We start from the raw sequence: 16754 nt of genomic DNA, 5'->3' as shown, positions 1-16754 counted from the left end.
TATCTCTCAGTGTGATTGATGTCTGTGCAGGGCATCATGTGTAGTAACTAGAGCTACTGCCAGTCGAAACTGATTTTTTTAATCAAGATGTTGGACAGAAGCTGGATTATCCTATTTTAGGCTATGTTCACACAACGCAAGTTTCATATTAATCACGGCCGTTGTTGCCGATTTGCAAGTTAGAGACTTTGGCTTATTGCATTCCCCCCCTAAAAGGGTTATCCAGCGCTACATAAACATGGCCACTTTCTTCCAGAGACAGCCCCACTCTTGTCTCCAGCTTGGGTGCAGGTTTTGCTGCTCAGTTCCATTGAAGTAAATGGAGCTTAATTGCAAACCGCACCTGAACTGGAGACAAGAGTCGTGTTGTCTCTGAAAGAATGTGGCCATGTTTTTGTAGCACTGGATAACCCATTTAAATGACTATGTTAATATATTTACAGTGCCTACAAGTAGTATTCAACCCCCTGCAGATTTAGCAGGTTTGATAAGTTGCAAATAAGTTAGAGCCTTCAATCTTCAAACAAGAGCAGGATTTATTTACAGATGCATAAATATTACAAACCAAAAAGTTATGTTGCTCAGTTAAATTATTATAAATTTTAAACATAAAAGTGTGGATCAATTATTATTCAACCCCTAGGTTTAATATTTTGTGGAAAAACCCTTGTTTGCAATTCCAGCTAATAATCGTCTTTTATAAGACCTGATCAGGCCGGCACAGGTCTCTGGCGTTATCTTGGCCCACTCCTCCATGCAGATCTTCTCCAAGTTATCTAGGTTCTTTGGGTGTCTCATGTGGACTTTAATCTTGAGCTCCTTCCACAAGTTTTCAATTGGGTTAAGGTCAGGAGACTGACTAGGCCACTGCAACACCTTGATTTTTTTCCCTCTTGAACCAGGCCTTGGTTTTTTTGGCTGTGTGCTTTGGGTCGTTGTCTTGTTGGAAGATGAAATGACGACCAATCTTAAGATCCTTGATGGAGGAGCAGAGGTTCTTGGCCAAAATCTCCAGGTAGGCTGTGCTATCCATCTTCACATGGATGCGGACCAGATGGCCAGGCTCCTTGGCTGAGAAGCAGCCTCACAGCATGATGCTGCCACCACCATGCTTGACTGTAGGGATGGTATTCTTGGGGTCGTATGCAGTGCCATCCAGTCGCCAAACGTCACATGTGTGGTTGGCACCAAAGATCTCGATCTTGGTCTCATGAGACCAGAGAACCTTGAACCAGTCTGTCTCAGAGTCCTCCAAGTGATCATGAGCAAACTGTAGACGAGCCTTGACATGAAGCTTTGAAAGTAAAGGTACCTTACGGGCTCGTCTGGAACGGAGACCATTGTGGTGGAGTACGTTACTTATGGTATTGACTGAAACCAATGTCCCCACTGCCATGAGATCTTACCGGAGCTCCTTCCGTGTTGTCCTTGGGTCAGCCTTGACTCTTCGGACAAGTCTGGCCTCGGCACGGGAGGAAACTTTCAAAGGCTGTTAAGGCCGTGGAAGGCTAACAGTAGTTCCATAAGCCTTCCACTTCCGGATGATGCTCCCAACAGTGGAGACAGATAGGCCTTGGAAAGGGTTTTGTACCCCTTGCCAGCCTTGTGACCCTCCACGATCTTGTCTCTGATGGCTTTGGAATGCTCCTTTGTCTTTCCCATGTTGACCATGTATGAGTGCTGTTCACAAGTTTGGGGAGGGTCTTAAATAGTCAGAAAAGGCGGGAAAAACAGATAATTAATCCAAACATGTGAAGCTCATTGTTCTTTGTGCCTTGATACTTTAGGGGAACCAAACAGAATTCTGGTGGTTTGAGGGGTTGAATAATAATTGACCCTCTGAATAAACTTTTCTCAATTTCTCAAAAAACAATAAACAAAGAAATAACATTCTTTTTTGCGGCAGTGCATTTCACACTTCCAGGCTGATCTACAGTCCAAATGTCACAATGCCAAGTTAATTCCGAATGTGTAAACCTGCTAAATCTGCAGGGGGTTGAATACTACTTGTAGGCACTGTATACATTTAAAGCAGGGGTCTCAAACTCAATTTACCTGGGGGCCGCTGGAGGTAGAGTCTGGGTGAGGCTGGGCCGCATCAGGGTTTCCACAAGAAAAGCTCTTACAAAAACATTCCAATGTCATCAAATGTAATTATTATTATTCAGATTCAAATGTCTGTATTGACAGTTCCTTAACATTTAACTTTCTGAACATGTAAGTTACATCAGGTGACTCACAGGGGACGTCTTCATTGATCGGAGTTCTTCCCTTTTCATCATCTTCTCCTTCTCTCCTGGGCCATTGTGAGAACTTCTTCGAGCCACGAATCCACAGAATCTACCAGAGAAACATATTAGGCTCCTCACTCTGACACCATCCTCATCTCTCTACTAACTGCACATCTGTATTGGCCCCTTTACAGCCTCATTTAGTAGGTAGGCTGACTCTATCTGATCCACCTTATAGAATATGCCCCCCTCTGTGTACAGATGGCCCCTTGCTCAGTCTTCCATATAGATGGCCCCATGTGCATCTTCTTGGGAGCCCCTCTCTGTGTAGTCCCCCTATAGTAGATGCCCCCATGTAGTCCCCTCCTTATATTTCCCCCCATATAGATGCCTCCTTTATGTTTCTCCCCTTATCTCCCCCCCATATAGATGCCTCCTTTATGTTGCCCCCCTTATCTCCCCCCCATATAGATGCCTCCTTTATGTTGCCCCCTTATCTCCCCCCCATATAGATGCCTCCTTATCTCCCCCCCCATATAGATGCCTCCTTTATGTTACCCCCTTATCTCCCCCCCATATAGATGCCTCCTTATCTCCCCCCCATATAGATGCCTCCTTTATGTTGCCCCCTTATCTCCCCCCCATATAGATGCCTCCTTATCTCCCCCCCCTATAGATGCCTCCTTTATGTTTCTCCCCTTATCTCCCCCCCATATAGATGCCTCCTTTATGTTGCCTCCCTTATCTCCCCCCCATATAGATGCCTCCTTATCTCCCCCCCATATAGATGCCTCCTTTATGTTTCTCCCCTTATCTCCCCCCCATATAGATGCCTCTTTTATGTTGCCCCCCTTATCTCCCCCCCATATAGATGCCTCCTTTATGTTGCCCCCCTTATCTCCCCCCCATATAGATGCCTCCCTTATCTCCCCTCCCAGATAGATGCCTCTTTTATGTTGCCCCCTTCTTAACTTTTCCCCCATATAGATGCCTTCCTTATCTTTCCCCCCAAATAAATGCCCCCCCTCTTTGTAGATGTTGTCCCCATATCTTGTACCCCGCAAAGTAGATAAAGAGCAAAACAAAAAAACAACTCACCTAACACATCGATCCCACGTCGCAGCTCCCTTCTTACGGACGGCCCCCGGCTGATGCTGCCTCCCTGCGGGTGTCCCCGGGATTCCCGGGCAGCCCGCGCACCAGGCTGTTACTTCCGGGTCAGCGCTCCCTGACTCGGAAGCAACAGCCGCTGCGCACACAGCTCCCTGGTGCGCGTGCTGCCCAGGAATCCCGGGGACACCCGCAGGGAGGCAGCATCAGCCGGGGGCCGTCCAACACAGACTCTTGTGACCGCAAGCAAAAGACTGCTTGCGGTCACAAGAGTGATCGATCAATGGGCCGGGCGGCGGAGGGGGGCCGCCGGGCAGTAAAGTGGTGGGGGCCGCAAACTTGTGTCCCGCGGGCCGCAGTTGGCCCGCGGGCCGCGAGTTTGAGACCCATGATTTAAAGGCTATGAACAGTAGGTCTTTATTAGTGTTGAGCAAGCATGCTCTATCAAGCATACTCAAGTCGAGCACTCAAGCATTTAATGCTTCATCAACACTAGTCTTTATCGGTCTTTATTTAAAAAATGTGCCTAGTTTCTCTTCTACACCCTCTGCTGCTTACCATGTGAGCTCTATTTTCTCTCCATACTTATACACAGCCTATATGATTGTCCGCTACCTTTTGGAAGCTCTCCTCTCAACCTCTGTGAGATGGTTTCCATATACTCACTCACCCTCTTAGATGGCCTGATATTAGGAGCAAGCAAGTGCCGACCTGTCAGTGAGCAGGGAGGGGCGCGCGGGGGGATGCGGGGAGCTGTGGGAGGGGCTAGGTGCTACCTAGTAATTGAAGCAAGAGTGAAACTCAAACTGAATAGGGACTTGTGATACTACTGACATTTCCGAGATTAAACATCATTTTATCAGAAGTCAGGTATAAGTAGTCAGTTGTGAGAAGTCAGGAGTCAGTTGTCAGGAGTCAAAAACCAGAAGTCAGAACTCAAAAGTCAGGTATCAAAAGTTAGTTGTCAATACGCAGGAATCAGTCAGGTGTCACACAAGGGAAAATGATTCTTGACTCTGACTATGTCCTACTATGGACACTGTATATGGGCACCTTCCTCCTGTTAGCGAGCGTTGCATACTTTTTGTTCACAACAATACACTTTTTGTCCACTTTTATGACAGACGGCAAATACTCCGGCTTTCTTAACCAAACTGCACTTTTTTTTTATCTCTCTTCCTATGATTTACAAGTGGATGAGAAGTTTACTGCCGCAGATATAGATACATAACCGCGGGCGAGTAAAACGTGACACATCAGATTTGCATTTTTGTATTTCTCATAAGGTAAACAAGAAACATTCGCCATGATTTCAGCTGCTGCATCGGTTCCAAGGAAAGTTGTTAGAGCCAGACGTGCGTGCAGCTGCTGCCGAGCCGACATGAGCCTCTCCACCGAGTACAGGCTGTTTCTTTTTTTTTATAGTAAAGCTGATGAGTTAACAATGACATAAGATTCCTGGAGCAGGTGGCGGACTTCATTATCTCAGCTATTCCATATTACCGCCTGACTATACTGATCACTATGGGGTTTATGGCAGATTATATAATGCCAGTTGTAAGATGACCACATAGGATTGCATTGAGTTGCAGATACAGCAAAGGTGAATTAGTCATTTAGCAAATTAGGAGAATACGATAGGCCTGCTTGCAGTCCTATGTAAATCATAGATATAACAGTCTATAGATATAACCATAGCACTGCTGTATTTTACAAGCCGGCTCTGCTACATCTGTAGCCGTCAAGCAAATTGAAACAAATGGCGTCGGAATGAGAAATAATATCTTTCGAGGCCGGCGCTGCGAATGAATTTAGAGCTTAGCTAAAAAGTTACAGAACCATTAAATAATGTCACTTCTGTGTGTCCGCTTTCCATCAGGATTGCATATTAGATTTTATTTCAGTGCTTTCTTATGCGGCAAACACAATTTAACACATTTGCAGTAGATGTGTAGACATATTGTACAGCTTAAAGGGGTTATCCAGGATTAGAAAAAAAAAAATTTTTCTTTTTCCAAAAAGAGCGTCCCCCTTGTCCTCAGTTTGTGTGTAATTACAGCTTGGCTCCATTCACTTCATTGATATTGAAATGCAGTACCACGCATAACCTGAGGAAAAGAGTGGTGCTGTTTCTCGAATAAAGCAGCGATGCCTTTCTAAGCCTGGACAACCCTATTAAGATTCACAAAGCATGTAGTGATGTGTCCAGCATCCAGGGCATTGTGAGTTTTACCATCATTTCAATAATAGAAAAATTATTTAAAAAAAAAGAATAGGGGACACATGCCTTTAAACCCTTTCACGACCTGGGGTCATTGATGCCTCAATGCTCAGGTCGTGTTTGGACATCAGCTTATGCGATCATAATGATCCCATAAGCTGATGTCCCTATGTCTGCCCCGTCTCCTCTGTCCCCTGCCGCTGTTACAATCTTGTGACAGCGGCAGGGGAGAGATGGGAGGGAGCAGAGCTCACGGGCTTGCTCCCCACGTGCCCAGCCTTTGCTCCCACCCCCCGCCGACCTCCGTAGTTAGGAAACTGGAAGCCTGAGGCTTCCGGTTTCCGTGGCTACCATCGGGGCTCTGCGATCACTTCAGGAAAAGTCAGCACGCAGTGTGTTCACTCCCGACTCCATGTCATGTGACCTAGACATACTTTCAGTGTAAGTCTATGGGGTCCATCTAGGTCATAGAGCGGAGAGAAGAGTTTACGGCAGTGCAGTCGTCTTCTCTCTCATTCTACTAATCCGTGAGGGTCTGAACACTCAGACCCTGACTGATAAAAACGTTTGACATATTTCTCTATGGCAATCTCTGAAATGTTAAAGGGGTTATCCAGCACTACAAAAACATGGCCACTTTCTTCTAGAGACAGCACCATTCTTGTCTCCAGTTTTGTAACTCAGTTTTTGTAACTCAATTCCATTGAAGTGAATAGAGTTTAATTGCAAGCCGCACCTGAGCTGGATATATCTGCTGAAGAACATAGCCATGTTTTTGTAGCGCTGGATAACCCCTTTTCAGGGTGCGTTCACACGTACAGGATCCACAGCAGATCTGCAGCAGATCCACAGCAGATTTGATTGTGCAGACTTGATGCTGTGTTCTGTTATTCAGATAAAATCCGTTGCGGATCTGCTGCGGATCCGCAGCAGAAAATACGCTGCGGATCCGGTACGTTTGAACGTATCCTAAAAGTTTTCACAGTGGTGCCTTGGATTACGAGCATAATTCATTCTGGGACCGCGCTTGTAATTCAAACCAAAAACCAAAGCAATTTTTTTACATAAGGAATCACTGAAATGCAGACAATTGGTTCCACGCCCTCAAAATAATGTTTTTTTTTAAAAAAAATTCTGAATAACATGTAAAACAAATGAAACAAACATTTAGAAACAGCAGAATATGTGATATTATAAGTTACTGTACAGTATAGCGAGCAGCATGTGGAGTATAACGTATAGTAAGTACATAAGAATAAAAAATACAGCAGCAGTTTGTAGATACAGGATGGAGCTGCAGATCCCCATAATGCAGTATAGTAGTACAACAGGCTAAAATAGAGAAGCAGGGCTGCTCTCAGAGGTCTGTGTGGTCACATGACAGCAATAGGGAAGGGGTGTGGTCAGCATGGACCAATCAGGAAGTGAGAATCACAGAGCTGTGCAGGAGGACAGTGACAGAAACCTTTCTATACAGCAGTGTGTATAGCTCAGTGTGAGTGCAGACACATTATAGTAGCAGCGTGTATAGCTGAGTGTGAGTGCAGAGAAGAGAAGAAATTACCTCCACAGTCCTGTCCCCTGATGTAAGCCCCAGCCTGAAGTGGATCTGCAGTGATTTGAAAGGTGAGGGAGACTTCCTAGGTCAGAGTACAGTGCTGTAGACCCCGCTATGCAGACCATACCCCTCCAACTTTCCTTCCCACCTAGTACAGGGAGCTCTTAAACCAAAACAATGCTCTTAAACAAAGTTACAATTTTGAAAAACTGTGAGCTCTTCTTGCAAACACTCTCAATCCAAGTTATTCTTAAGCCAAGGTACCACTGTATTTAATAACAGGAACTTCTTCTTATTTTCAGTCTGTTATATGTGCAAAACGCCTGATATTAAATAATTACTGGCAACAATCGGATATTTTGATTAGAATTTTTTTTAATTAGTGCAGCAATGAAAGCACAAAAAAAATATTATAGTGCACACCCGGTGGTAAGGCATGGTACTGCAACTGAAATCTAATAGAGAACTCACTACATCTCCGCGGCTGGCCAGACAGATAGACTTTTTAAAAAATGTAACACGTTTATAATACACTTAATAAGTTGGAAGCAGACAGTGCTGTAGGCTATAGTTAGATAGGAACAATTAAATAGATCTTTGAGGAGCTCTTACTTTCTGCACCATCTGCACTTGTTTCCACTTGATAGACTGACATTACAGCAGGACAGACCAGCTCGGCACCATGTAGCAGTCTCAAGCCATTACGGGCTAGGACGGGGATTCACTGGAGCCTCACTTTAATTGCCTGGTATTAAAGAAAGCGTTGAGTGGTCTGATTTACACATCCCGATATTTATTGTGACATCCTTTGTACTTAACAAAACACAGAGTATCGTTGGCCTGACAATAATTGCTCATTTTATAGTAGTTTTCAGACGTATTACATCTCCACGGGAAATTCTGTGCATGTGCATTATGGAATTTGCATAAAAATCCAATCTCATGCCAAATAATTCCTATGCTCCCCGCATATGATGACATAAGTCTTCGCCGGTTTTCCATTACTGTTTATTTTCTTCCCAAATGATAAAGCCCGGAGCAAAGATGTTTGTAAAGCAATTGTATGTCATCATTTGTATTTGGGCTACGGGAAACGGGAGGGGGGGGGGGGGCAGGGTTGTAATAGAAATCCAATTTTAGACGTATGATTTAGGAATAATCTTAAAATGGTGTTATGTAAACTATAATAAACATGGAAATTATTCCGAACATTGCTTTACCATTGCAGATAAGTTTGGAGGGAAGCAGCTTAGGTTTCAATTCACCTCTTGGCCGCCGCAGCAATGAACGGGTTAGAAATTAGATTGGATGATGTATTTAGATCTGAGCCAGTTACCACTTTGTTCTATTCATACTATATGAGCAGAAATTAAAGTGAGTTAAAGGGATACTCCATCTATTTTTTTCTTCAATATCATCTGGTTTCAGAAAGTTGTATAGATTTGTCATTTACTTCTATTTAAAAAATCAGCTGCTGTATGTCCTGCAGGCAGTGGTGTAGGTACCAAAAAGGCAGGGTAGGCACTTGCAATGGGGCCGGTGCAGGAAGGGGCCCGGGGGAGAAAGTAAGAGAGTGTGTCCTTCTGCTTAAAGGGGTAGTTCACCCAAATTTTTTTTCTTTCAAATCAACTGCTGCCATGAAGTGCCAGAGATTTGTAATTTACTTCTATTAAAAAATCTCAAGCCTTCCAGTACTTATCAGCTGCTGTATGCCCAACAGGAAGTTGTATTATTTCTAGTCTGGAGAGCAGGAGAGGTTTTCTATGGGGATTTGCTACTGCTCTGGACAGTTCCTGACATGGAAAAAGGAGGCAACAGAGAGCACTTTGTCAGACAGGAAAGAAAACACCACTTCCTGCTGGACACACAGCAGCTGATAAGTACTGGAAGACTTAAGATTTTTTAATAGAAGTGAATTACAAATCTCTGGCACTTCATGGCACCAGTTGATTTGAAAGAAATTTTTTTTTGGTGGACTACCCCTTTAACCACTTATGTACTGCAGTGTGTAAGTGACCCCATGTTTACTTACATGCTGCAACACAAAGAAAGGGTTAACAAGCAGAAGACAGAGATCTCTGCTTTACAAAATTATAAAACTTTCAGACTCCAGTTGATTTGGGGGGGGGGGGGGGGAGTTAACTGGAGTATACCTTTAAGGCTAGAGTAGTGGTCTTGCTCTGGATTGCCCAGCAATCCATGTACAGTATCTACTGTACATGACTACCATATAGTGCAACGTACAGTATTTCTTGCACTGGCCCCTAAATAAGAGTTTTGCTGTGGGCCTCATATTATAGGGTTTGTCTAGTCTCAGTGACACACCAACTATAAAGCACTCCTGAAGTTCCACAAGTTAAAGGACTTCTCCTCCTACTTATTAGAAGGATTCTTTGATAACAAGCTAAAGTTTTCTTTTAGAGGAAACCTCAGCGATCCACTGTATTCTTTGCAGAAACCTGGCTATAAGTGTAGTGCAGTGCCACCACAGGATAAATTGGGAATTACACTATACCTATTCAAATGAATGGGTTTTCTGTATAGTGCAGGACAGGACAGGTCCTCCAGAGCGAGGGACACTCTCTTTGACACTCTTCACCTTGGTCAAGTGGCCCAGAATCTTGAACATGGGATGTCACCTCTAATAGGATTAATGAAAATGATTCTTCTAATCTGGGAAATAATAATAATTAGTTTATTTATATAGCACCAACTTATTCCCTAGCACTTTACATAGCTGATCATCTCTTAGATTAGTCCCTGTCCCCATTGGGGTTTTCATCTATTCGTGTGTTTTTCGAGGGCAAAAGAAAACCGTAATACCTGGAGAAAACCCATTCAAACACAGTTGTCCTTGCGGAAATGTCCATATTGTCTTTGGTGGGATGAGAACCCAGGACCCCAGTACTAGGGGCAACAGTGCTAACCACTGAGCCTTCATATTACCCTACAATCCCTTTAAGAGAATCTTCTTCTATTTAAAAATCTCAAGTCTTCCAGTACTTATCAGCTGCTGTATGTTCTTCAGGAAGGGGCATATTCTCTCCAGTCTGGCACAGTGCTCTCAGCTGCCACCTCTGTCCATGTCAGGAACTGCAAATCCCCATATAAAACCTCTCCTGCTCTGGACAGTTCCTGACATGGACAGAGAGAGCACTGTGTCAGACTGAAAAGAATACACCACTTCCTGCAGGACATACAGCAGCTAATACGTACTGGAATACTGGAGATTTTTAAATAGAAGTAAATTACAAATCTATATACTTTTCTGAAAATAGTTGATTTGAAAAAGAAAAAGATTTTCGCCAGTGTGGTGTTTAACCTGGTTGTCTCGCACTGTTATTCTGTGTGTTTTATGGTACCCATGCTCCTGCTCTTACTATCCGGTTTTCTCTCTGGTTTACTGTCCAGCTGTTGTGTTGGCCGTCTGTTCTGGCTGCTAATCTGCCTATTAACCTCCTGGCTTTGGTGGAGCTAGCTCCTAATCCTTTCCTCTGAACATCTGGATCTCATGGCAGGAGCAGAGGGGCAGCATGCCAGGGTTCATCGGCCCAATAGAGTGCCATCACCTACACACATTTATCCATATGTCTTAGAAGATTGCCTCAATGTAACTGGCAACTGCCCGGCCTAACTCCTCATCATACCCATTCCTGACCCAGCCTAGTACCTATAGGATCCAATCTAGCTAGGCACTTTGTGGGAGATCTATCAGGAAGTTTTCTAATAGGAATTTTTGTTGCCCATAGTAACCAATCACATCTTTGACTGGTTTCTATGGACAGCAATGGACATTTTTACTATCTACAGCTAGATTATCCCAACCAGAATCTCATATATTATCCATTGATATATGTAAAAGGGATGTAACATCACTATAATGTGTGGTGCGCCCCCGCGGTGCTATGGTGGAGGTACGGCCGGTCACTTGCCAGATGGTAGAGTGTGACGCCACTCCCGTGGTGGTTGGCCGAGATGTAGCTGGTCCCTTGGGTGTTGTGTCGTGACGCCAGTGCCGGTTGGGCACACAGGTATGCTGGCACACCTGCTTTTGTTTTGGAGGGCCGAATACACCTTGTTCCCCTGTGGTCAGTGACCTGCCGGGCTGCTGAGGGGTCCCTTGGGCTGTTATCTCGGTGGGTCGAAGTAGTGTAGTGACCCTTCCGCATTGTTTGCACTGCCACCCACAGAAAGGAGAAATGTCCCAAGGAGTGTGTGTCTAATGTGTTGGTGCGGGGTGAAGAATCATAGAGTCTCTTTACCATAGATAATCTCTTGTTTACTCTGAAAGTACTTGTGTACAACAGAACATACAGCTGTGCCTTGACAGGATACGGTGCACCTGATAATACAGGATCCAGATCTGTAATAGGAGTATAGCGAGGAGTACAGTTGTGCTGATTAGGTTGCATGTTAAGAGATACGTAGAAAAATAAAAGGAGCAGAGATGATAGGACAGAAGAAGATCCATGTGACACACAAGTAAACAATAACCTTTTCCATACTTCAGCTGTGCAGCAACTGAGTACACATACCTACAATAGCGACATCTAGTGGTGAAACTTTATCACTACTACATCCCCACTTACTTACGATAAGTACAGGCTTTTGTGAAGGGTGTAACCAATGGCAACACCCGTGGTGGGACACCACACATGTATGCTAACCCATTTGTATGCTCTTGGCCATGGTACCATGATTCCAATGCAGTTTGTTGACCAATACCTCTTTGAATATTCATGCTGTCCCTCTCCAGCCAGCTCGGAAGTCTTGTGTGTGCAGGTCTTCTATACCATCCACAGTTATGTGAATATTCGAAGAGGGGGGCGTCTTTGAAGATCTAACAAGCATGCTAAGGACCGCCCCCAATGCGCCTAAAAAAGCTAATTTGCATACTCTTATTTTTAGCTATAACTCCAAAACACCACAACAAAGCCGAAAACTGTGTTGGAGTCAGTGTACATGATGCTGGTGGTATATTCCCTTTAATCTTTAAGAAGCCATTCCACTTTCTTATTGCATGTGCACTCTACTGAATTCAGGCGGATGACCCGCCGCAGATTCCACCACTCGTCCATGTTCGTGCACATTTCCACCCACTCCACTCTATGGTCAGGCAGATTCCACAGGCTCATTCTTCGGGTGGACGGCGGGATCCACCTGTGCATAGAATGGAGTCTACGACACAGACGGCAATGCACGTGGGAGTGAGGTTAACCGCCTGGATTCCAAAGTGTGCACATACCCTAAGTGTTCTGATTCCACCAGAGAAGTCTGAAGTGAAGATTTAAAAAATTAAGTGAAGACCAATTCATGAGGTTCGGGTTTGGAAAATCTTTCTGTAAATTCTCTCAATGTAAACCTTTACGCCATGTTCACACAAAGTATATTTTCGTAAAAGTACGGCCGTTGTTGCAGATTGCAACAACAGCCATGATTAATACAAAAATATATGTTACCTTGCCATCTATGGACTCCAGGCCGGAGCGTATACACCTAGTATTCGCTCCGGACGGGATCTCTAGCGGCGCCGTAGAAAACTGACATGTCGGTTTTCTGCGGCCGCTACTCATTGAATAGCGGCCACAAAAAACCCTGTCAGTGCAAACAGTGGAGCGAGCGTGTGCTTTGGAGAGCAGCGCTAAAGATCATCTGGCCATTTCTGAGACCCGCCGTTCTGTGACCTGGCCGGGCCACGGAAAGGCTGGTCTAATACTACATGTGAACATAGCCTTATACTGTACTGTAGCTATTCAACCACACATGTTGTATTCAGAATATTCAAATAATATAGACTATGATATCATAGTATTGAATGAGTATGTTTTCTCTCAATCCCCCGGTGTTCTTCTTAAAGGAAATGAGAGAAGTTTTAGCAGTCCTGAATATAGTCATATATCATGTATACAATTATATTATGTGTTTTCACTAATCTCTTGGGTTTTTTTCCCAACAATGCTCAAAATACAATTATAGAAAAAAAAATCAGGTAGGATCCTATTAATTTCTCAGCTCTATCTCCCAGCGGAGCCTCATTTTTTAGTAATCCTGTATTTTCATGGTCTTTTCTAGCAGCCAAGTCTGTATGCCTGAAAGGCTATTCAAATCTAACAGTAGAGATCTTATCCCTTGCCGCAGCTTTTGTTTAAATTCTTTTCCCTTTCCTTTCAGAATGATTTTCCGCCTGCAGCATCGGAGACAAACTGGGAATCTGTCACAAGCCCTGTCTCAGTAAGTAATACTGTGTGTCAGTGTGCGGAATAAAATAAATGCGGACGCTATTAAATAAACAGCATGTTCCGAGTTATTATCTGTACTGCCAGGGTGGAAATACCCAGGCAAGATTTAGGTTTTGATTTGATAGAGATTTCATGGAATTAAATGTAGAGACAAGAGAGAATAAACAGAATTAGCTGTCCTGTAGCATCCCGGCTTGTTATAGCTATCATTCCTTATTAGTTGTACCCTCAAATATGTCACCGGACTATTGGAATGACCTGAAATAGTGGATCCACTGGGCCAGAATAAGTGGTGGTATAATCCGCACCAGGAAGCGGGGGCTAAAGGGCCATTGGTCTTGCAACCTCCTAACTAGAGATGAGCGAACCGGGTTCGGGTTCGAGTCCATCCGAACCCGAACGTTCGGTATTTGATTAGCTGGGGCTGCTGAACTTGGATAAAGCTTTTAGGTTGTCTGGAAAACATGGATACAGCCAATGACTATATCCATGTTTTCCACATAGCCTTAGGGCTTTATCCAACTTCAGCAGCCCCCGCTAATCAAATGCCGAAAGTTCAGGTTCGGATGGACTCGAGCATGCTCCAGGTTCGCTCATCTCTACCCCTAACGCAACTTGCTTGTGGAGGCGGCTAAGGTGTAATTAATATAGTACAGAAACATCAGATGACCACGAACATGTAGTCAGGGACAGGCAGGAAGGTCAGGGCAGGCGGTAGGCAAACATAGGAACAAGGCTAGGAGTCTGATACAAAGTATAACAAAAACAGGCAAAAGGAGCGCTTTGGGTGCGTTCAGACTACGGAATCCACACGGACAACATCCTGCGGTTTCCGCCAATCACTGCCGCAATAGACTCCATTCTATGGGTGGACGGCGGAATCTGCCCGAGCATAGAATGGAGATTATGGGACAGGCGGAGAGTGCGCAGGGGCGAGCAACGGAATCCACTGGATGTTCTCTGTGCAGATTCCGTAGTCTAAAACCGCCCTTTAACATCTTATGAGAAACCACAAGGGGCTGGCTAAATATCTTAGATTATAGAGCAGCACCCAGTTATGGTGCGCTGGTCCTTTAAATTTAACATAGCTGGCATGCCCCACTCTAGGAGGCGGGGGTGTTTGCGCTGACTAGAGGAGACCAAGCACAAAATGGGGACAGGTGAAAGAGGCAGGTATCATGATATAAAGCAGTACGCGTTTCGGCCAAGCATGGTCTTCATCACCTTTGCTGATGAAAGCCATGCTTGGCCGAAACGCGTACTGCTGTATATCTTAATGCTTTTTTCCACTGAATAAACTTCTGAACTGATTGGTGAGTGCTGGGTACCTTTCTCTACATCAAAACAATGCAGGCCCACAGGGGATTAATATTTAGTAAGTCTATGTCATCTCATCCATTTAAGGCACCAAAGCTGGTAGGGTAAATAATGAAAAGCATAGCCTTGGCAGCTGAGAGAGTGTTTCCTGCCCACTGCCCACATCTAAAAAGGTACAATTGGGAAATAGCTGGCGTCTTTCATATCCTATAAGCTATGGCTCTATGAATTGAACATTTCACATATTGCCTAGACTTCTACTATTTAGAACCAATCCAAAGGCTGACCGCCCTCCATTCATTACATGCGTGGGTGGTAGAGATACTTACAAATGAATGATTCCTACAATACTATCGCATAATTTGGGGAAGCCGACATTACTTCCTTCTAATTTAGATGGATGAGATGCTAAGAACTGTACAAGCTGATATCATTTCATAGCTCTGGGTTTATGTAAGAAAACTTGGCTTCCACATATTTCTGCTTATCGAGAGATATACAGTTCTGGCTTCCAGTAAAGAGGCGATGTACAGTAAAGGAGACGCGCACTACAATTACAGTAAAGGTTTATTTGCCCTGAAATGGCCGTGCCAATAGCTGAATAAAAGTTCATTATGCCGTGTACTGTACGTTTCCTGTATAAACTAGACCCGTGGTAAGTAGGCCAGAGAGCCATGTGTAATCGCCTCCTTCTCTGGGACTAGAGTTTTATCATTCATTTACAATGTTTTTACAGTATTGTTAGACATCTCACTCAAGTGATATGAACACAGACGTTGGCACGGACTGTTTCCATCCTTTGCTGAATATGTATTGTACAGGCTCTATAAAGGCTCTACAGTGACTACAGTACAATTACATCCAGTGACTACAGGGGGCGTCTTCTCTGTTCGGAGTCATTCTATTTTACTTTTATTCTTCATCTGGCCCAGGGATTCATGTAGAATTCTTCCAGCCATGGATTCCTGCTTCTCCAGTACCTTAGTTTACTATTCTTTACAAACTTCCCGTTCAGCTGCCCCTTTAACAATGCTATCTTGTGCCTGCTGCTGCCCCCTGTAGCTCAATAAAACAATGCCCCAAATGGTAATAATTCTTCACGCAATAATAGTTTTTTTGTTGTTGCCCCACACAATAATGGTGCTCTATAGGGGCATCAACACAGTAATAGTGCCCCATTGGTGCTGCCAGTCATAATATAGGCAGGCAGGATAACACCACGGCATGGAACATGCATTGAGTCTTGTAGGCCGCAGGGTTGAAGTGCCCCCAGCTTACCATCCTACGGCCTCCTTGTATACTTTTGTTAAAAGAGAAATCTATTATTTCAGCTGCAGAATTAGACATAAGTAGTTACATAAGCTTCTTCCTCCATCTCTTGTCCTAACAATGGGCCCAATGCTAAGCATGAATAGACATCATTGTGTACGGCCACTAATGGGAGTACAGTCTACCTCTGTTTTGTGATATTACATCTTACAAGAACAGCGAGGACAATGATATTTCCCTGACCAGACAAAACACATGTAATTAACCATCGACAAAGCTCCAGAGTCTGATGACTGTGCTGACGCTGCCGAGAAATGTATAGAAGATAGAAATTATCACTGGAAGTAGGAAACAGCTTTTTTTTATTAGTTAAAGGGGCTGCAAACATTTAAAGAAAAGATGGATTTTTTTTTTTTTTTTCAGAAATAGCGTCACTCCTGTCTATGGGTTATGTCTGGTATTGCAGTTCAGTCCTATTCAAGTTAATTAAATTAAAGGGGAACTCTGGCGATTTTTTCCCCTTTCAAATCAACTGGTGTCAGAAAGTTATAAAGATTTGTAAATTGCGTCTATTAAAAAAAAAAATCACGTCTTCCTGTACTTAGCTGCTGTATGTCCTGTAGGAAGTGATCTATTCTTTCCAGTCTTACACAGTGCTCTCTGCTGCCACCTCTGTCCATGTCAGGAACTGTCCAGAGCAGGAGAGGTTTTCTATGGGGATTTGCTGCTACTGCTCTGGACAGTTCCTGACATGGACAGAGGTGGCAGCAGAGATGGTTGGTTGATTGTGTTGTACAGCTCAGCCATAG

General features: G+C 44.0%; 1 protein-coding gene across 1 annotated transcript in view; it reads left to right on the top strand.

Annotated features, from left to right (window-relative positions):
* Positions 1–16754, top strand: part of PDGFD (platelet derived growth factor D) — a 155413-nt gene that overhangs the window by 104762 nt on the left and 33897 nt on the right. The window contains exon 4 of the mRNA XM_069969748.1: positions 13292–13351. Within this exon, the coding sequence (XP_069825849.1) occupies positions 13292–13351 (60 nt within the window). The remainder of the gene's footprint in view (positions 1–13291; positions 13352–16754) is intronic.

The sequence above is a fragment of the Dendropsophus ebraccatus genome, chromosome 5 (assembly GCF_027789765.1).
Source record: "Dendropsophus ebraccatus isolate aDenEbr1 chromosome 5, aDenEbr1.pat, whole genome shotgun sequence".
NCBI lineage: Eukaryota > Metazoa > Chordata > Amphibia > Anura > Hylidae > Dendropsophus > Dendropsophus ebraccatus.
This window is presented reverse-complemented; position numbering and strand designations above follow the sequence as displayed.